Below are 19,415 nucleotides of genomic sequence, written 5' to 3'. Positions count from 1 at the left end.
AATCCCATGTAAGCACAGCCTCCTCATGGTTGTCTTCATCAAAATCATATGGAACTGGAGAAGGTTGTCAAGGACGTGCCAGAGCTCCGTTAACCATGTACCATAACCGCTTCTGAATAAACCAAGCCTTCATCACCGCACTCCACGTTTAATAATCAGGTCCATGGAGCTTGTCAGCAGTGGATGTGCATGGAGGAGCCATCTGGAGAGGATTCAGAAAAAAGTAGAGAAAGAAGGGATTGGGAGAGGAAACACAGCCAAACCACGAGCACAGACTGCAAAAAGCAAGAGTTCACATGCAATATAACCCAAAATCTGATCAAAATAAGCCAAAATCTGCTGCACAAGTCAAAAAATCAGTCAAAAACTGTCAAAAACAGCAAAAACGGCGTGATGATGTAAGCGCCCAGCCAAGAGGAGACGCAGAAATACCAAAACGCAGACTGAAACGAAGGCGCAAGCTGTACGGATGCTGACTGCAGCAAAAAACGCAGGCAAAACTGGTCGCCTGATTGGAGTAGCAGCTGCCTGATCAGCAAGAGGGAAAACAGTCCTGAAATCAGCAATAAGACACAGCAGAAACACAAAACCTGAAAATTGATACCATGTCAGAAGTGGTGCAGCAATGGAAGCATAAACAACATGCTGAAATAAACTGCTAAAACACAAGACAAGAAAAATAAACACAAATACAAATGAGAACTCAAATGTATGCCTGGGAAACGGAATCCATATCGAACATGAGACAACAGCATACAACAGTGAGTCACTGGATGTGTGGGCACCCTGGCACCGGCTCCTCTCTCCTTAGAAGAATCCACAAATGATGGCTGAAGTACTGAAAGAGGAGGAGGAGCCCCAACAATATATAGGTATAAAATGGAGGGAGCATTAAATGCAGTCGGCCAGCATTAAATGCTCCCTAGCCCTAAAAAGGGCACCAGAAAATGCCAGAAAAAATACTGCCACAGCCCTTGCAGCACAGACTCACCCTGAGCTGACTAATCTGCTAACACAACCATTGCAAAGGCTAATTACTTTTGGTGCATGGTACAAGAACCTGGATCTCCTCGGCTTCACACAGCACTTCAACTTGCTAAGAAAAATTCATCAAAAGATGTGAACTTCAACCCCTCTTCCAACCATTACGAAAGCTACCTGCAACCAACTATCAATGTAGAGTATATCTACTCATCTCCAATGCATTCCAACCTATTACTAAAAACTTATCAAAAAATATTAAGGATAAAGCCTATCTTTTTGGACTAAGGGCCATTTCAAACTCATCTCGACGAATGAGTCCAACCTGTTAAGAGTCATCTCCTCCATGTCAGCACTTCCACGTGGCAGTATTGCCACATGGCTGCAGTCAGATAGTTCGACTACAATCAACTGCATTAAATGCAGCCGACCTGCCTATTTTTGGCATTTTCTCCGACATTCTTCTCAGCCTTTTTAAGGTTGAGTTTCCAACAGACTTTCACACTTATATTTGACAAAGTTTAGCTTGCCGGTGACAGAGACAACACTCCGAGCTGACAGAGATCAAGGTCCTCAAGGGGAAGACATACGTAGATATTCTCTCTGCACCTATGTATAATTTTGCATCCTTATACAGCATTCTTCACTGCAGATTTTCTGCGTTTCACTCTCTCTCTCTCTTTTTTTTCGTAAAAGGTAATTGTATTAATTACGAAAAAAGGTACAAGTTTACATGATTACAAGATACACAATGGCTCTAAGCCATCGTGTGTAAATCTCTCTCTCTCTCTAAAGCACTAAACTACAAAAGAGTTACAAAAAGTCATGGCAACGACGCAGAGGAAATTGCCATATGCCAGGGAAGTAAGTCCTCCCGAGGGAGTAAGTCAGAGTTCTGAATGAGATCTATCTGCCAATGCAAGAGGCCTTTAAGCCTAGCAATATGTCCCTGAACATTATGGGCTGAATAAAAAAGAAAAGCATTCCGAATGGTCCAATTGTGCCAACAGCCCCAGTATCTAAGAAAGACGGACCGATTCCACACTGGTGGTGCAAAAGAAACAATTATCGTTGGAGATTCGACGCTTGGAAAGGGCTGAAGCAAGAGGAAGACCAGCGATCATCACCCTCCAAAGAAAGACCTTGCATTTGAAAGGTGTCTGGTTCATCCAGCCCTCCATCATAGTTGCCTTCCACCATGACCGAGATTTACGCAATCCCCATACAGTATTGGCTTTAGTAACCAGCCATTGATGATCTTTAATCAGAAGATGATACACCCTGGTTAGCTGAGGCCTTTTCCAAATTCAGGCGGCCTGCAAGGTCCCAGTCTTGCCAAGGACGATCCGAAGCAAGGACAGGAAAGGGTTGTCTGCTCTGGAGCACCATCAAAAGCTGTCCCCATAAATCACGGGAACCACGAGCGATCCTGAAAAGACTTTTGGCTGTACGAAACGATATCAACACATTGCGACTAGCAAGGGTGGCATTTGCAACTGAAGTCAAGCCCAAACGTGCCATACGATTAAATTTTGGTCTGAGCTCATGTTTGCCTTCCCAAGAAAGTAATTGCGAGGCTGCCAACAGTTCCTGTTGAAAAGAGTTAGTAGCTAAGCGATCCTCGGCTGGATGCCATTGAGCCTTCTTGAGAACCAATTTCCAGGAACATACCAAGTGAGCAAGCAGGGATGATGAAGGACTAGAAAACCAAGAGTCTGCATTAAGAACATGCCACCAGGAGCTCTGAATTTGAGTATTACCATGCACAAGCCCGTGATTCTCAAGAAAATAACGGGCTATCAAGACCCATGGGTATTGATCCAAGCACATAGCACGAAAAAGAGACCAACGGAGTGCCAGCATATGAGTTTCAGCATCCAAAATAGCCCCACCACCCATGCGTTTGGGGGTACATGCATGCGACCAAGAGATCCATGAAATACCTGCATGTAAGAAGTCCTTCCATAACATGAAACGAATGCACTGAGTAAGAGCATTCAATGTAGTAGTAGTCCAAGGCAACAATGGCAAGAAATATGTGAGCATTGGCAACATAATTGTCTGAGCCACTTTGAGGCGAACATGGAAAGGCCAAGCCTGTGACTTCCAATACAGAAACTTAGCTGTCAGTTTCTGTGAAATCCACTCTAGTAGTTGCTTCAACCGAACATCAACTCTCTCTCTCTCTCTCTCTCTCTCTTTTTGTCATGGTCATTCGCTTCTGCATTGCTTCACTCTGACATGGTATCAGAGCAATGAAGGATGACCTAGGGTGGATCTAACTGAAGAGGAGTTTTCAATGCGACACAAGGCTGCGTTTTCAGCATTCAACTACGAGCAAGTGGGCTGCGCATCAAAACAAGGCTGAGGCGAGCATGGGCGTGCGAAAAAAGAGAAGATTTGTTGAAGCTCCTACTGTTTTTTTGCTGTTAGAGAAGGAAGAAGGCTGTGTTTTTGGTCTTCATGTGCAGATTTTACCTTTTCATCGCCTCCGACGGTTGAAGAAGGTTCGAGACACGGAGACAAGAGCCCTAGCAAGTTGAGTTTTCACACTCAGAGGGGGTTTCTTTTGCGTTTGTGCAAGCATTGCACGTGAAGATGTCTACCGAGACTGACGTGGAGTTCCACGCGATCATGGACTGGAAGGTGCATGTTTTACTGGCTCTTCCATCAAATCAAAAGCTTGATGGTGACAATTACTACATATGGCATGTGATGATGCTGGCCATATTGAAGTCTTATGATTTGGCGGAGCTTGTGATGGAAGAGATCAATCGGCCCTTGGTGAGAGATGAGTCCAAACTCTCTTCCAGTGCTCGTGCAGAGTTAACCAAAGCCTAGTCTCATTAGGACAAACTGAATGCCAAGATTCATTCTTTTCTTTTTCTATCTTGTACAACAACCATGATAGCCCATATAGAGCACTTGACGGTGGCTTGGGAGATATGGCTAGAACTTGACAGGATGTACAACCGGATGACCCTTATAAAGAGGGTTTCTTTGGAGGTGTAGATCCACACCTTGTCCGTGAATAAGTCTTCTTCGCTTCAGGAACACATCAACAAACTTCGGCAACTTCAGATGCAGGTTCAAAATGCGAGGAAGCCCATTTCCTCCGAAGACATGGCGATCACTTTATTGTCCCAGTTGCAACCACGATTCGGTACTCTTTATTCTGCTCTTATTGCTTCAAGGCAAGAGTTGACTCTTCATTGGGAAGAGTTAGTTCCTATGGTCTTGGACCAAGAGGAACAATTGAAGGGACAGAATGCTTCCAAATCAGAGGCATTGATTGGTCAAGTCTCTCAGAAGAAGGGAAAGAACCAAAAAAAGAAGGACAACAAATCCAAGAAGGACAAAGAGAAAGAATCGACATGCCATATTTGTGGTAAGACCGGCCATTGGAAGAAGGATTGCCTCGACAAGGACAAGAAGAACACCAAGAAGAAGTACACGAAGGATTCTGGAGTGGTGGCTGCACCCTCATCAGCTACTTTTCTACACTTAGCGGTCATTGAGGACTCTACATCGAAGACTTCTGAAGCTGCAATGACAGCTCCCCAGGTTCGAGAGTGGATCATGGACAATGGTGCCTCACGGCACATGACTCCTTCAATAGTAGGTGTTGCCCATTTGTGACCATCACATGGACAGATTCTCATAGGAGACAGCTCTTCTGTGTCTATTGATGCACGGGGTGAGATGCAGCTGATTCCAAATGGACATGGTGGTACCCACACTTCCAAGGTGTTGCATGTGTCATGTTTAGGGTATCATTTGCTTTCGGTCCATAAGATTTGCTCTCTTGGTCGCTTGGTGGAGTTTGATAGTGATACTGTTTGAGTTCTTGATCGTGGATCGAGGAAGGTTCTCTCTTCAAGGTATGAGGAGAATGGCATCTACAAATTGAAGTCTTCTTCCGCTCTTACCTCTCTTCTTCTTACCTCTCAGACACAGTCTGCACTATGGCATGCTCAGTTTGGCCACCTGAATTATAAGTATCTTCGGAAGGCGTCCTGAGGATCGCTTGTTCAAGGTTTGCCGGACATAGTGGTGAGCCAGCAACCATGTGTCTCCTGGATTCGCGGGAAGCAGCATAGGGATGCAATTCCCAACAAAGCTTCGAGGTGGTCTACTTCACCTATGGAGCTTGTATCTAGGGATCTTTGTGGCCCGATGAGGAATGAGTCCTTGAAGGGGAGCTTGTACTTCATGTTGATTGTAGATGACTACAGTAGGATGACATAAACCTACTTTTTGACGCTGAAGTCGGAGGCTTCCTCCCACTTCAAGGATCGGCTTTTCCTTGAGGAGAACCAATCTTGCCGAAGATTGAAGACCTTGCGATCAGACAAGGGTGGTGAATTTGTTTCTAATGAGTTTGCTCGTTTTTGTGCAGATAAAGGCATTCACCAAGAGTTTGCTAATACCAATACTCCTCAAGAGAATGACATTTTGGAGCGGAAGAACCGAAGTGTGATCGAGATGGCACGCACCATGATGGAGCACTGACAGACACCTCAATCTCTGTGGACCAAGGCAGTGGTTACAGCAGTCCACATCCTAAATCGATCCCCCACTTCAGCTGTTGACAAGATGACACCTTTTGAGACTTGCTTTGGGACTAAGCCTGATGTCTCTTATTTCAGGATCTTTGGGTGTGACGCCTATGTGCACATCCCGAAGATGCGGCGTGATAAATTTGAGGCGGCTTCCCAACAAAAGGTCTTTGTTGGCTACAGCTCCCAGTCCCAAGGTTATCGCTTGTATGATCCCGTAAAGCGAGATGTCTACACGAGCCGAGATGTGCAGTTCATGGAAGTTCTGGCCACAAAGGGGGGTGAGGAGCACCTTATACTTGGAGATCCAAGGGAAAGTTGGACTCCCGAGACAGTTCCTTTGGAGCGAGAGCCTCTTGATGGAGATTCTTCTTCAAATTCTCAGTCTTCTCTTCCATTGGCCACCCCCGTGGAGATCTCGCCGATGGATGTACCCGAGTCTTCAATAGATGGAGAGTGCCGAGGAGAGATTCGGCTCCTTATCGTTGGGCCCGTAACACCCTCCGAGATTCAGAGATTGAGGGGGTCCCTAAGGAGTGGGAACTGTAGGATGAACCGCAAAGGTCATGGCAGCACCAGGCAAATACTACGGAGCTTGTTTGCTCTAACTACTATTTGATGTCACGTGTTATGCAAGATAGAGAGCCTACATCAGTGAAGGAGGCTTTATAATCATTAGCGAAAGGCAATGGAAGCCGAGTTGGAGGCTATTGAGCGGAATGGCACTTGGTTCCTTGTGCCTCATCCCTCTCATAAGAAGGTGATTGGTGTCAAATGGGTCTTCAAAACCAAGTACCTTAGTGATGGCTCTTTGGACAAGCATAAGGCTCGCCTTGTTGCTAAAGGTTTTGCACAGCACCTAGGTGTTAACTTCCATGATACTTTTGCCCTTACAACTCGCATGGCAACTATTCATATTGTTCTTGCCTTGGTTGATTATAGGAGATGGCATGTTTTTCAACCGGATGTGAAGTCGGCCTACTTGAATGGTGATTTGAAGGAGAAGATCTATGTAGAGCATCCTCCTGGTTTTGATTCTTCAAATGGGCAGGTTTAAAGGTTAAAGAAGGCCTTGTATGGCCTAAAGCAGGCTCCATGTACTTGGAATGAGAAGATTAACTCGTTTCTCTAGGCCAAGTTGGGATATTGATGTTCTAGGGCCGATCCGCAACTTTATGTGCACACTTCTGAGGAAGGTCGTGTGTTGTTTGTTTTGTTTGTTGATGACTTGATTAATGCAAGTGCTCATACCCAAAAGGTCGAAGAGACAAAGGCAGCCCTACACTAGAAGTTCGAGATGACGGATTTAGGACTTCTTCATTTCTTTTTGGGCCATGAGATTTATCAATCTTAGAGGGGGGATTTTCATCTCTCGGCAGAGATATGTACAGGAGCTCTTGGTGACTTTTGAGATAGAGGATAGTCGGTCTATTTCTACTCCTATGGATCTGAACTGAAAGGCTACTTCACACGCAGATTCTCCTTTGGCGAATGCTACTCGCTACCGTCAGCTGATTGGCTCATTGATTTGGCTCCTCAACACACGGGTTTATCTATGTTTTGTTGTAGGTCTCTTGGATGGGTTCATGAGTGCGCCTCAACACGTGCATTAGCGGGCTGCTCAAAGGATACTACGGTATATGTGAGGGACCTCTGACTTAGGGATTCATTATCCAGCAGGTACAGGTGCTTCTAATCTTGTTCTTGCAAGTTGGAGTGATTCAGATTGTGTTGGCTATGTGGATCAAAGGTGGTCTACTACAAGCTATTGTTTTACATTGGGTGTTGGTGCTATCTCTTGGAGTAGCAAGAAGCAGCCTATGGTAGCCCTATCTTCGATTGAGGCGAGTATCGAGCTGCATCTTCTACCACATGTGAGGCTGTGTGGCTTTGCGGCAATTGTTGGAGAAGCTTGGCTACCCCCAAACTCGTCCTACTATCTTACGGTGCGACAATGAGAGTTGCATTGCCTTGGCATGGAATCCCGTATTCCATGCCCGGATGAAGCACATAGAGATCCAATATCACTTCATCAAGGAGAAGCTTCTGGATGCGACCATTGATGTGGAGTACTATAAGACTGAAGACAATCTTGCAAATTTGTTTACTAAGGCACTTCCCCAGGCTTTACTTCATCAACATTCCAGATCCCTACATCTGCTGCCTTGTCCAAGATCTAAGAGGGGGTGTTAAGAGTCATCTCCTGCCACATCAGCACTACCACGTGGCAGTATTGCCACGTGGCTGCAGTCGGCTGCATTAAATGCAGCTGACCTGCCTATTTTTGGCATTTTCTCTGGCGTTCTTTTCAGCCTTTTTAAGGCTGAGTTTCCAGCAGACTTTCACACTTGTATCTAGCAGATTTCAGCCTGCTGATGACGGAGACAGCACTCGGGGCTGACAAAGATCGAGGTCCTCAAAACAGAGACATACGCAGATATTCTCTCTGCATCCGTGTATAATTCTGCATCCTTATATAGCATTCTTCACTGCAGATTTTCTGCGTTTCACTCTCTTTCTCTCTCTCTTCTCTCTCCATTCACTCTTTGTCACAGTCATTCGCTTCCACATTGTTTCACTTTGACACAACCCTCTGATACGTAGGCAAAGACCTTTCACAACTCGGTGGACAGCTATAATATAAGTTTATATTCTTTAACATGAGCTTCCTAATCGACTTACAGGAATTTATTGTTGGTGAGGGCTTAAGCCTTGAAAAGAGAGCTTGAAGCTCGCCCTTTTTGAATTGGGCGCAAGATTGTTGGCTGACAAAATTCTTCAAGGACAGACAACTTTTGTAGCTCTCTACGCACAACACGTCAAGGAACGACCCTGCAATTGGAGCACATCCAAATGTGTGTGTATCCCCCCTAAGAGGCACTATCTCAAATGAGAGTTGATTACTAGCACCATTGTTTCACTCATTTGGACTGAGAGGCGTAGTCATGCTATTGAACTTCAATATGTCTCCACTATAAAGATTGCTTTCTAGAATATGGACAAACTATTTATACTCTGTGGGAGATGACAAATAGAATGGTGGCCTTGAGTGGATGAGGAGAACATATGCTTTTATTCAAACATGCTCAAATGCATCTTCCTAAGCATGGTCCTCTTCCCCTTACTACTGTCACAATCTCTCCACATTCTAGTATGCATTTTTCTCTCCCCTCATTTCTCAACATCAAATTATCCCTCTCTTGCTACTCTCATCAAGCACACTGACTCATCTTGCCTTTCCAGCATTCATGAGGTGTACAATCCACCATCATCACCATTGTATGCAACCTAATTTTCTTCATCAATATTTGGTTTTGTGTTTCACTCTATTCAATTGCATTGTTGCTTCCACCTTTATGGGATCGTATAGTGGATCTATTGCATAGTTACCTAGAATGGGGAACGGGAAAGAGGGGAACAGCACATGTCTTAAGGATTTACGTCGCTAAGAAAGTGAATGGAGTGGTCGGGGAAGCGTGTATAACCCAAGAGGCCAAGGAAGAGCTCATTTTTGCACTCTAGTGTGAGAGAGAGAGCTTGAGAGAGAGGGAGAGAGCTGCATGTATGGAACGAATTGAGTGTGCTGATTTTGAGTCCGATCTTTCAGTCCAAGTACCTCCAGGCCTTCCTTGTGTTCTAAGCATTGGTTCTGGAAGGTTATAGGTTAGGCGATGACCCCTAGGGATCTCTAGCATTGATCGTGTCAGCATTCATGGTTGTACTCCTTGTGGCTTGTCTTGACACTTTGAATCAACCTGAGAGAAAGAGAGATTAGCGTGTGCACATTAGGCAATGGAGATGTGTGAACATGTGGTAGAAGGGGTGTGACACAAGCAAAAAGAAAAAACTAGAAAAAACATCAATTTTTGGTCAACAACCATGGAACAGCCGTTCCAAACAGGGAACGGCAGGGAACGGCAGGGAACGGTAGGGAACAGTAGGGGACGATAGGGAATGGCCTTGAGAACGGCAAGGAACATTCCCTGGCCGTTCCACCTCCTCGGAGGGTTTGAACGTGTTAGGCCATTCCTACAGGCCGGAACTATCGTTCCCTGTTTCTATGATCTATTGTTATATTACTACCTATTTCTTTTTTCTTTTGGCCTAGATTTGTCTCATATATATCCAATTAAGGAAGCTTGCAAATTTTCAAGAAGGATGTATGTTATAGTCATCAATAATTTCAAAAAAATATGATTGTGTATTGTTTTTGTATATAAATCGAGCCATAATATATCAAGTTAACCCTTGTGTGTAAGAGTGATCGATAAAGAGATGAAAGGTGTATAGGGCTAAATAGTAGATAGTGAAGTACAAGTTTGTCCAATGATTAATTAAGAATCAAGATTCCCATTGGAGAAATAATCTATACATAAAAAGTATATCATAAGAAAGAGAATTACAAGACAATCCATTTGATTGTAACCATGAGGATGTTCCATCATGATGACATGGCATGCTGATATGGCATGATAATGTGGCAAGCTAACTATGAATAGATGCAAATGGATGAAGGAGAGAGACTTAGTAGATCATCCTCAATGATGCACTTTATCTTGATGTATTTGAGTTAGAGCCGACTTTGGATTAGGTTCACTCAATTTCAACAGAAAATAGAGGGTCTTGAGTATTCTCTTAGCAATGGACAGCTCAACTTAAACAGTGGATTATTGGTTTGCATCTACTATATGCTGACAGTATTTCTACCATTGGGATTATTGGTTTGCATCTAGGGTACTATATGCTGACAGTATTTCTACCATTGGGATTCCTATTTACTGTACTAGTCACTATGAATTAGTATATAGATGTGTATGGTTTGCACCTAGACTCGAAAACTATACATTTGCAAGGCTAATGGCATGTATAAAATGCATGGAATGTACATTTGGATGTGATGTACATTCACAAGGCATGTATGAGACACATGGATGGTATACAATGTACATTTGTTGGTCATGCAAGAGAAGTAAATCTGCATAAGTTACATGCGGTTTGCAATTTACGTATGCTTAACATGAGTATCATGTGGTACATCATTGCTATAAAGCATTGTTTATGCTCTGTTTATTCAAAACAATGTTGGGTTTTGGCACGTAGATGCATCCCTTATGGTTCTAATAGTGGTTATCGTAACTAGTTTAAGTGGCTAGAATTCCAAAGATGCAAAGAGCATGAGCATGGTTAAGCAATAGGTGCACATATTGTGATTCCAACATGTATTTCCAGTGGTCATTGATGCATTTATGTCACTACAATGCAATCGAGGATAATTGCAAGGATTTCAAGGGGAAGGTCTATCATAGAGACATGTATATTTAATGCTTAGCTTTGGCATTATTAAATTGTGCACATGTCAAGTGCAAGTTAGTTAAGTCATGATGCCAGCTCAAATACCCTAAGTGTACAACGGTGACATTAGCAAAAGTTGTATTGAGTTATGCTACATAGGTACCTGTGGATGACCATGTTGAGTTAAAAATTCCTTAGCCTTCGTTAAACAGCCCCAAAACTCAAATTAGTTCATGAATTTAGACCATTTATTTAAAACATACAAAGTCCTAGAGAGTTTCATTGTTCCACATGCAAACCCTAATTAGAAAGGCCCCAAACTTTCTATAAATAGACAAGCTGCCCTCCCACTCAGTAATCTCGTTTTTGCAGTTTGCAGGTGCTGAAGCTTTGCCATGCACATCCCATTCACGGAGAATATCTCAGCTAGAGCTGCCCATCATTACCTCCTATCATCTAGCACTGGTCTACCAGCCCTCCTCCGCAGTTTGCTGCCCTTACCAATTGTCATCTATTGTCAACCTGTCCTAGCACATAGCATTTGCTGCTGGTGACCAATTTTCTGCATGTGGTTATTGTCAACCTGTCCTACCACATTGTGTTTGCTGCTGGTGGCCAGTTTTCTACATATGGTTCATGGCCCATTGCTGTTGCCTGCTGCTAGCGATGACTCAGATGGCTATGTCACCTATATAGCCCTTCATACCTCTTCACCCATACTTTATCATTGACACCCTTATAGGTGGTTGTGCACATATGCTCTATTTTATGTTTTGTGAGCCAGCCATCCCCTATGTCTATCACCTTTGTAGGTCTCGGTAGGCTTTTGGGCAGCGAATATATACACTTTGTTTGATGCCTTGGTCTCTTTGGGGTGGCCCTTTGGGTTCTTGAGGGAAGATAATCATCACCTTTGTAGTCTTGATAGGTCCTTGGACAGCTAAAGAGCACCCATTGATTGTTTGATTGTTAACCGATGCCTTGGCTATTTTGGGGTAAGACCTCATGGTGAAAGCGGTGAGCTTTGCTTGATAGTCCCTCCTAGTTCTCATGTTGAACTTGAAGAGTTTTGAGATAAAGAAGGTGCATTAACATTAAACCTTTTGTTAAGCTCATTAAACAGCCCGAAAACTCAAAACTTAAGTGTACTCCATTGTCCCATAAGCAAACCCACAAACTTTGGTTGATTCCATCTCTATAAATAGAGAGTGCGCCAAGTCACCTGCAAACTTTTGCATCTGAAGTCTCTCCAATCTGCCCACCATTACCAGCTGTTGCCATGACCATTTGAAGGCTCTTTGTCACTTGGAGGTTGTCTAACTCTACACAATTGTTGCAGACTGCCCAACTTGCTATCCTTCTGTACTGCGTGTCGCAAGTAGTCACATGCTGTGTTTTAAGCTCTTCAATACTGTTCAGGAGCAGCTTGATTTGCATTTGCATCAACAACATGTTGTTTTGTAGTTCTACAACAATTTTTAACATTGGTTGAGTTTTCAACATTTTCTAGTGTTTGCCTGATTTGCATTTGCATCTACAATAGGTTGTTTTTGAGTTTTCAAAACTTTTCTACATTACCCTCTATTCCAACTAGTGGTCATTGCACTCGAAACCCATCTTTGGTGGGTGATACACTCTTCAATGCCTCCCTCAACCCATTCCCACGAGAGTCCTTGGTGGTTGTACAACTTGGCCTTTGAGCATTGCATACATCCATTCATTTACATTTATATTCAACATTCATTTAGCCTCATCAAATTCCACTCTCACCGACTTTCACATTTTTGCATTTTTGCATTTTTTGACTTTTTGTTTGAGTTATTGTGTTTGAGTTGTGTGTTACGTTTTTTGCTTTCTCAGTGCAGACCTTAACATATCTTTAGGTGAAGATCCCATCATAGGCAGAATAATTTTAGCAAGTCTTGTGGGAGTGAGGGTTTTGCAATAAACTTTTTGAATGAGTGTATTATTATATTTCAAATTGTTTATTTGTGCGCCTAACAATGTAATGGATTAATAAGAGAACGTTACTTTTATACATTCACAGTGTGGTAGTATGCTTTGCTTGACTAGATAACTAAAAGAAACTTGTTGAGAAAAGTGGGAGGTTTTGAACTTGAACGCTTTGATGTTGAGGGGCTTTGGAGGATGAGAGGCTTAGTACAATGGCTAAGAATAGAGGATAGCTTTTTGTAGTAGGATCTTCGTGTGACAGATGGCAATGGAAGAGAAATACTCAAGCAAGAACAACGAAGCGATGAAGGAACTAAGCTAAATACTAGATGAAGGGTGAATACAATGATCAGCCCCTCCACATGCTACAATAAGGGTGCTAGAAGTGAGAACTAAAGAAGTGTTAATGATCGATTGCCAAGTGTGCCTATAAGTAGGCAAGAAACCTTTTAAAAAACCTAATGTTGGTGCCTCTATGCATATATGCATTGTATGCTGGAACGTTTAGGTCTCTCTTTGAAACCAACCTTCCTTCTCGGATAGGGTGGTAGATGACTTGATTCAACACAAATTGCAGCAAGTAACAAATTCACAAATCCGAAATTACTGACTTCATTGATTATTGTTGGATAACTGACACCTGATTGGCCCAATAACTAGGTCCCTTGTGGTATTTCTTTATCTTATATTGCTCTATGTTTGCCAAGTACCAACCTTCCAAAAGCAATTTTCAGTAGTAAAAAATCTTGTTTCCTTTGTCTTCCGCCAAATCCCTTTCCTTGGTGCTTTACATTGGTAGACCAATTAATTGATTTTTAGAATTAAATACTTGTAAATTGATTAATTATCCTTTTGACCCTACACAATAATTTGGTGGCGTGCATGCACATTTAATTTTCTAACCCCTCTAACCCCTTTGGAACCTTAAGTTGTTCCAACATTAAATGGCCTTACACTAGCATTAGTTAATTAACACCTACTCCTAATGTCACCACATGACATTTTAAAGACCTATTTAATGCCCTAGTCCCAAATTGACATTGGGTTGTGGAGAAATACCATATCATAGAAACTCAAATACAATAGTATGACAATACCATAAATTGATAAATGAACGTGATTAGGGTTAGGTTGACTTAGTGACAATGAACATAGTGAATAAGAAATTTGAATAAATATAGTGCTGATGCAGCAAATGCACTATGCAGTGAAGGAATACTGACCCCCGAATGCCTTGGGCTGAGAGTATGAGTTGGAGTGTGTGTTGTACTGCAATGGATCCCAAAACGTAGCAAGGCAGCCTCTGTACATGTTTGGCAGCAGCAAACATAGTTCAACTATGGCTGAATGAGTGTGACACATGGGCAGAGGAGAGAGAGAATCTGCAAACACAGCTGGAAAAGGTGATGTGGCAGTTGGGCGGAGTGCACGGACATCATAATGCAAATTCCTTGATGATTTGCAGCAGATGACAGCTGATTTGGATGATGTGACAACAATGGAGATCAAAATGGATCGGGCAAGACTATGCTAATGCTAAACATTCATAGAACAATGTGTTCTTGCAAATGAGTTTTACAAACCAAGGAATTGCACATACCAAACTACCATAATAGCCCACAACATTGTTGAGTATCCACTCTCTCGGCTCAATCCCATCATTGTAGATAGATACATTTTCTCATAACATTAAATTGATGAAGCTTAGCTTTATATTAATAGGGTCCAAAAACCACTTTTAAAACTCATCTTCTCTAGTACTCTATTCTTATAACAAAAACAAAAATGCGTAGTGGAAAGGCCTACGTTTCTTGTTCAAGTCTCGCCAAGTGAGAATGTTGTTGGAGCTCTAAATATTCACGGGTTTTGGGGATAAAGATGGGAACAGGGACACTAGCAGGAATTGCCATCCTCTATCACCATGAGAGGGGCCTCTAACATGGGGATGTGACTAGGATGGTACCGGGAGTCCGGGCGGAATGAGACTAGGATGGGAAGCTAGAAATTGGTTGTCCCATGTCACTATGAGCAAGGTGTCAATTGGACAAAGTCCCTCATGGTGAAATTATTCACTTGCCCAAGCACCCTTTTATAAAGATGATGTAAATATCATGAAATGCAAAGGGGAAGATAGATAAGGAAAGGTTGCTGATGTCGAGGACAAGAAGACAATGTTGAAATCTATAGGCACCAAATGAAGGGGGTAGAAACCCCCTCTCAACCATACAGCTTTGGCTAGTCTCACAGCAGTGCAAGCAACAATGATAGTAAGTATTAAGTGGCATTCAGATCTACACGTAGCAACCACCGCTGACACCAGATCAGCATTACAAGCTCAGACACTGAATATCTATGATTTTTTTTTGTAATCGAAATAATGAGGCTTCAAAAGAAGTCTCTCCCAAAGTTCAGCCTTGTGGAAGTTACAATTCAACAAACAATGTGAGGACTTGGACCATCACCTACAGTGTTCCCCACACTTCAATCTTAAGTGGGGGAGTGCACATCTTAGAAGAAGCAGGGTTCAGCAAGGATTTCAAGGAGCCATCCCAAGTCCTGTTTCCACTTTGTGCAGTCTTTAAGGCTCTGCCATTTGAAAGATCTAGCTCACAGCTCTTCAATTCAAGTTGGAGTAGCCATGGTATGACTGAAGATTCCAGTTACCCTTCCAACAAAAGGAAGACCTCAGTCCAATCTCAGTTAACCCCTCAAGACAAGGGAATTCCTTTAACCAATCCAGCAGACTCCAGTGCAATGATCCAAGTAGTAGCAATTCTAGTTTAATACCAGTCCTTCCATTTTCTGCTGCCCTGCAGGATTCAGACGCGATCAGTTCCTCCTGGATTTGGATCTGATCCATGGACTGGATGTTCTACAGGAATATGGAGGCTATCACTAGGCTGTACAATTTTGGTACCTTGTTAAGAATAGGTTTCCTCATTAATTATGATGACATTTGATATCAGAATTCTCATAAATCCTGAGCAAAGATTATCTTTATCTGCTGAATGGTAAATTATGCATACTTGTACTAATCCTCATCAAGAATGGCATAGCTTTTAAAGAAAGGTAAAATTATCACTTGCAGCATATTTGACAGCTGAGAATTTATTAAGGGAAATATTCACACAGAAAAAAGGTAAAACAGAAGTGTTTGTAGTAAGTGAATAACTGCAAGAAGTAGGTCATACCTCATGCTTTGAGAGAGTGCAAGATTGTATGCAGTTTGTTCTTCATCAAAGAGTATCTTCTGCAAGCTAACAAGGGAGCTTAGGGGAAAGTCTACTTTTGTTAGCAAATAACCTGGAACAACCTGCAGAGGGACTTCCTTCCTTGTAAACTCTGCACCACTGGATTCAAGATTTAAACAATAAAAATCAATAAAATTAATCCACAAGAGAATGTATTGCCAAACATAAGGGAGCAAAACCTCATATCAAGGTTGGAGCGATGCATAGCCTCCTGCATCCCATCTGTTAAATCAAAAGAATCATAACCTCCATCAATTGTTTTCTTTCCTGCAGTATCCCATAGCCCTGGAAAATTTGTATTAGCTTTGCCTCTACTCCCAACTGCATCACTACTCGTATTTGGAAAGAGCTCTTCCAGTGCTGCATCGTGGGAGTTCAAGCCATTACTACCCTGGGACCAAAAGAGCAAGGGATTCATCCTTGTCATTGTCACGCTACTACTCCAGCAGGATATTAGAGAAAAAAGCAGGAATGTGACTCTTCTGCATTACTATTAAAGTATTGCATATACACATAGAAGACATCAGCAAAAAATAAGCATATAAATGAAACCGCCCTTATCACAATATATCTTCTACACATTTTGTTATTTATAATGCTCACTAAACATACTATGCATACAATAATAGTTTATGAATCTGACAACAATTATAAAGTGTACCTGGGGGTTAATAATTTCCAGTTCAGCACTCTCAGAATGGCTAGAACTTGACACCGATATTGAGGGTGCCAATGCCCTACCAACCTCCATATCACTAGAAGATTCCTTCAGATTCTTTCCTATGATTGGCACCCGCATTACCTCCTTTTGCCTTCCATTAGATGCTTGAAATGCAGTTGCTTGAATCCTACCTACCTGTAAGCCAGAACAAATAACCAGAGAAGAGTTTTCGTCTTTTATTTTACTCCCATTAGAGGGGGATAGACAATTATAAACAAAAATCCCGGAATAGCCAGCATTTGTAATCAGCAAGGAACTGTGCTGAGGACTTGTCAACATATCAGTTACCAACATAAAGTCAGCATTGCAAGCAGTTTGTAATCAGCAAGGAAATGTGCCAAGGACTTGTCAGCATTCCATAATCAACTTACAAGCCAAAAACAGTTTTAAAAATATACCAATGTGTGCCTCACAAGAAAAGCTATTCCGGTACTGATGACAAGTACTGACACCCCAACATCCACTCAAAGCTTCTCTAGAACCTACATCAAAACTTTAATCTAATCTTAGGACCAGCTAATGGTTAATATAAAGAAGTGAACCCTAACCTTGTTGGCATCTTCACTAAAACAAGAGAAGATGAGGCCTACAAAGCCTGGTTCCATTAATTGATACATTCCTTGAGTCCGCACATCTGCAAAGTTAAGCATCATCCCAATGTATTCAAAGCTTTACATAAATTAACCTCCCTTAAGTGCAACAAACAGAGAGTATGCCCCCATGTTCAGAAGTTCAGCAATCACAGACAGCTCAACTAAAAGAAAACACAAGAACAAGTTCACTTGCAGGTGTGATCATGCTAAAAGGTGGTTGCAGAAGAGCAGTAAAGATTATTTTCTTGACTAGCCATACTTTGATCTCAAACACGATGGTACTCACCAACATGAGAAGGTAGGACAGTAATGTGTGGATGTGAGTGATACCACCCTATGACTCTAGTTATTCTCCCAGTGTCAGCAGATATCCGGTGCTTGGCAGTCAAGAAGCACTACATAAGGTTTTTCTGGCACAAGGGGAGAAAACAAAACTTGAACTTCCTACAATGAAGTGCTCAAAACGGTGTTACACAAGGATATCTCAGCTTCAGCACTGGCAGCTGCAAGCTGTTCTGGATTTGTCTCGACCCTATCTTTGCGGCGATCTGAACGAGTCTGAGGGGCTGCACCCCACACTAGTGCTGTGATACATCCATTGTCCAGATACTGCAGCATCAGAAATCATTTCAGTTGTTTCACCAAGCCAACCAGCTTTTTTTAAATCTCACAAAGCAGATAAGCTCCCTCCATGATCCAATATATGATCAGTTGATTGTACTTAAGATAATGAAAAACACGTACACTTCAATCGTGTGTTTTCACCACACATGTTTGCTCATAATAAACTTGTCCAAATACCGAGGAATTTACAGTATACCAAACAGTTTATCTGCTGCAAATGATTAGGCCCCTTTTAGATAATGCCTGTAATGAATGACAGCACATAAACTGCTGGCATGCAAGGACCTAACAAACAAAACGAATTAGCAGTGGCTCAAGTGAAAGGGGATTCCCAATACACCCCCCATCCGGGCATGATGACTGGTTGCACAACTGTGCACAAGAGTTTGAAGTTAAGTGTGCTGTCATTTTTTCTCACTTTGAGGGGCATTCTCTCAAAGGTGATGTAAGTATTATTCTCATCACAATGTGATACGAATGCCACATAAACCAGTTAGCATTTGGGTGTGTCGTCAAGTAATAATGAAGAATTGACATCGATTGGATCCAATGACGCGGCAAGCTTCATTAAGTGGTTGCTCATTGACTCTTAATGGACCACAATTTTTGGATTCATGCAAAGTATATACTCCAAAATTATGAGAATGCAGTTTCAGAATGACAATATTTCGACTGGCATAAAAGCATATACTACAAAATGGTGAGAGTGCAGTTTCATAATGGCAGCTCGTATTTATGCAAATCCAGAAATAAAGAGAGCAAGGGCAAAATAAAAACGCGAAAGAAAGAGTGTAAAAAGACACAACCTCGATGTCTCCGAGAAGCAGGCCCATGACCTCCTCAGTTTCAGTGGACAAGGCGTGTGTGACACAGGTAAGCCACACCTCCTCAGAGATCTTCACTCCCGTGAGCGACATGGCCGAGCGCAAGAGAAGATGAGGACAACTCCCTCGATCCGGAGCGCGGACTTGAATGCGCCAAGCCTTGCACAGGTATTGTGATTAAGCTCTGTCATCGGTCTTCTTCCTACTCCATGCATAGGGAGACGCCATAGCCAGGTCCTGTATCCTGCAAGACCAGTTTCCAGCGAAGCGGATCGGGAAATATCCACGGTACTTTTGCGTGTGACTCGTCACCAAAGCCAAATCATTTCGTGCACATTTTGTTTTTTGGTTGCATTTTCCAAGCCCTTTCTAGAGTCCATTCCTGCCAGTATCTGACGGTGGTTCGTGTTCCCACACGCAACCAATCATGTACCGCGGTGACCAATGTTGCGGCAAATGTGTGTGTGTGTGTGTGTGTGTGCGCGTGTGCACACTTAGGAACGTCGGGACACTTTTTTCCCTCTTTAGGAGATATTTTCCCCTGGCCTTATATATATGCCCATTCACTTTTACAATGTACCAAGTCTTATATATCTTATCTATTTATACCTCTCAAT

General features: G+C 42.5%; 1 protein-coding gene across 2 annotated transcripts in view; it reads right to left on the bottom strand.

The window, feature by feature from the left end:
- Positions 1 to 19,131, bottom strand: part of LOC148014501 (uncharacterized) — a 41,868-nt gene extending 22,737 nt beyond the window's left edge. For both annotated transcript variants that reach the window (XM_087666275.1, XM_087666276.1), the window contains exons 1-7: positions 18,781 to 19,131; positions 17,834 to 17,959; positions 17,637 to 17,724; positions 17,306 to 17,391; positions 16,698 to 16,892; positions 16,216 to 16,427; positions 15,977 to 16,135 (exon numbers count right to left, since the gene is read on the bottom strand). In XM_087666275.1, the coding sequence (XP_087522401.1) occupies positions 15,977 to 16,135; positions 16,216 to 16,427; positions 16,698 to 16,892; positions 17,306 to 17,391; positions 17,637 to 17,724; positions 17,834 to 17,959; positions 18,781 to 18,891 (977 nt within the window). In that variant the 5' untranslated portion in view covers positions 18,892 to 19,131. The remainder of the gene's footprint in view (positions 1 to 15,976; positions 16,136 to 16,215; positions 16,428 to 16,697; positions 16,893 to 17,305; positions 17,392 to 17,636; positions 17,725 to 17,833; positions 17,960 to 18,780) is intronic.
- Between the last annotated feature and the right edge of the window lie 284 nt (positions 19,132 to 19,415).

This window comes from Lygodium microphyllum, chromosome 25 (genome assembly GCF_053477565.2).
Source record: "Lygodium microphyllum isolate KBCC chromosome 25, Lygodium_microphyllum_v1.1.10, whole genome shotgun sequence".
Classification (NCBI taxonomy): Eukaryota; Viridiplantae; Streptophyta; class Polypodiopsida; order Schizaeales; family Lygodiaceae; genus Lygodium; species Lygodium microphyllum.
Note: the sequence above shows the minus strand (reverse complement) of the source record. Positions and strands in the feature narration are given on the sequence as shown.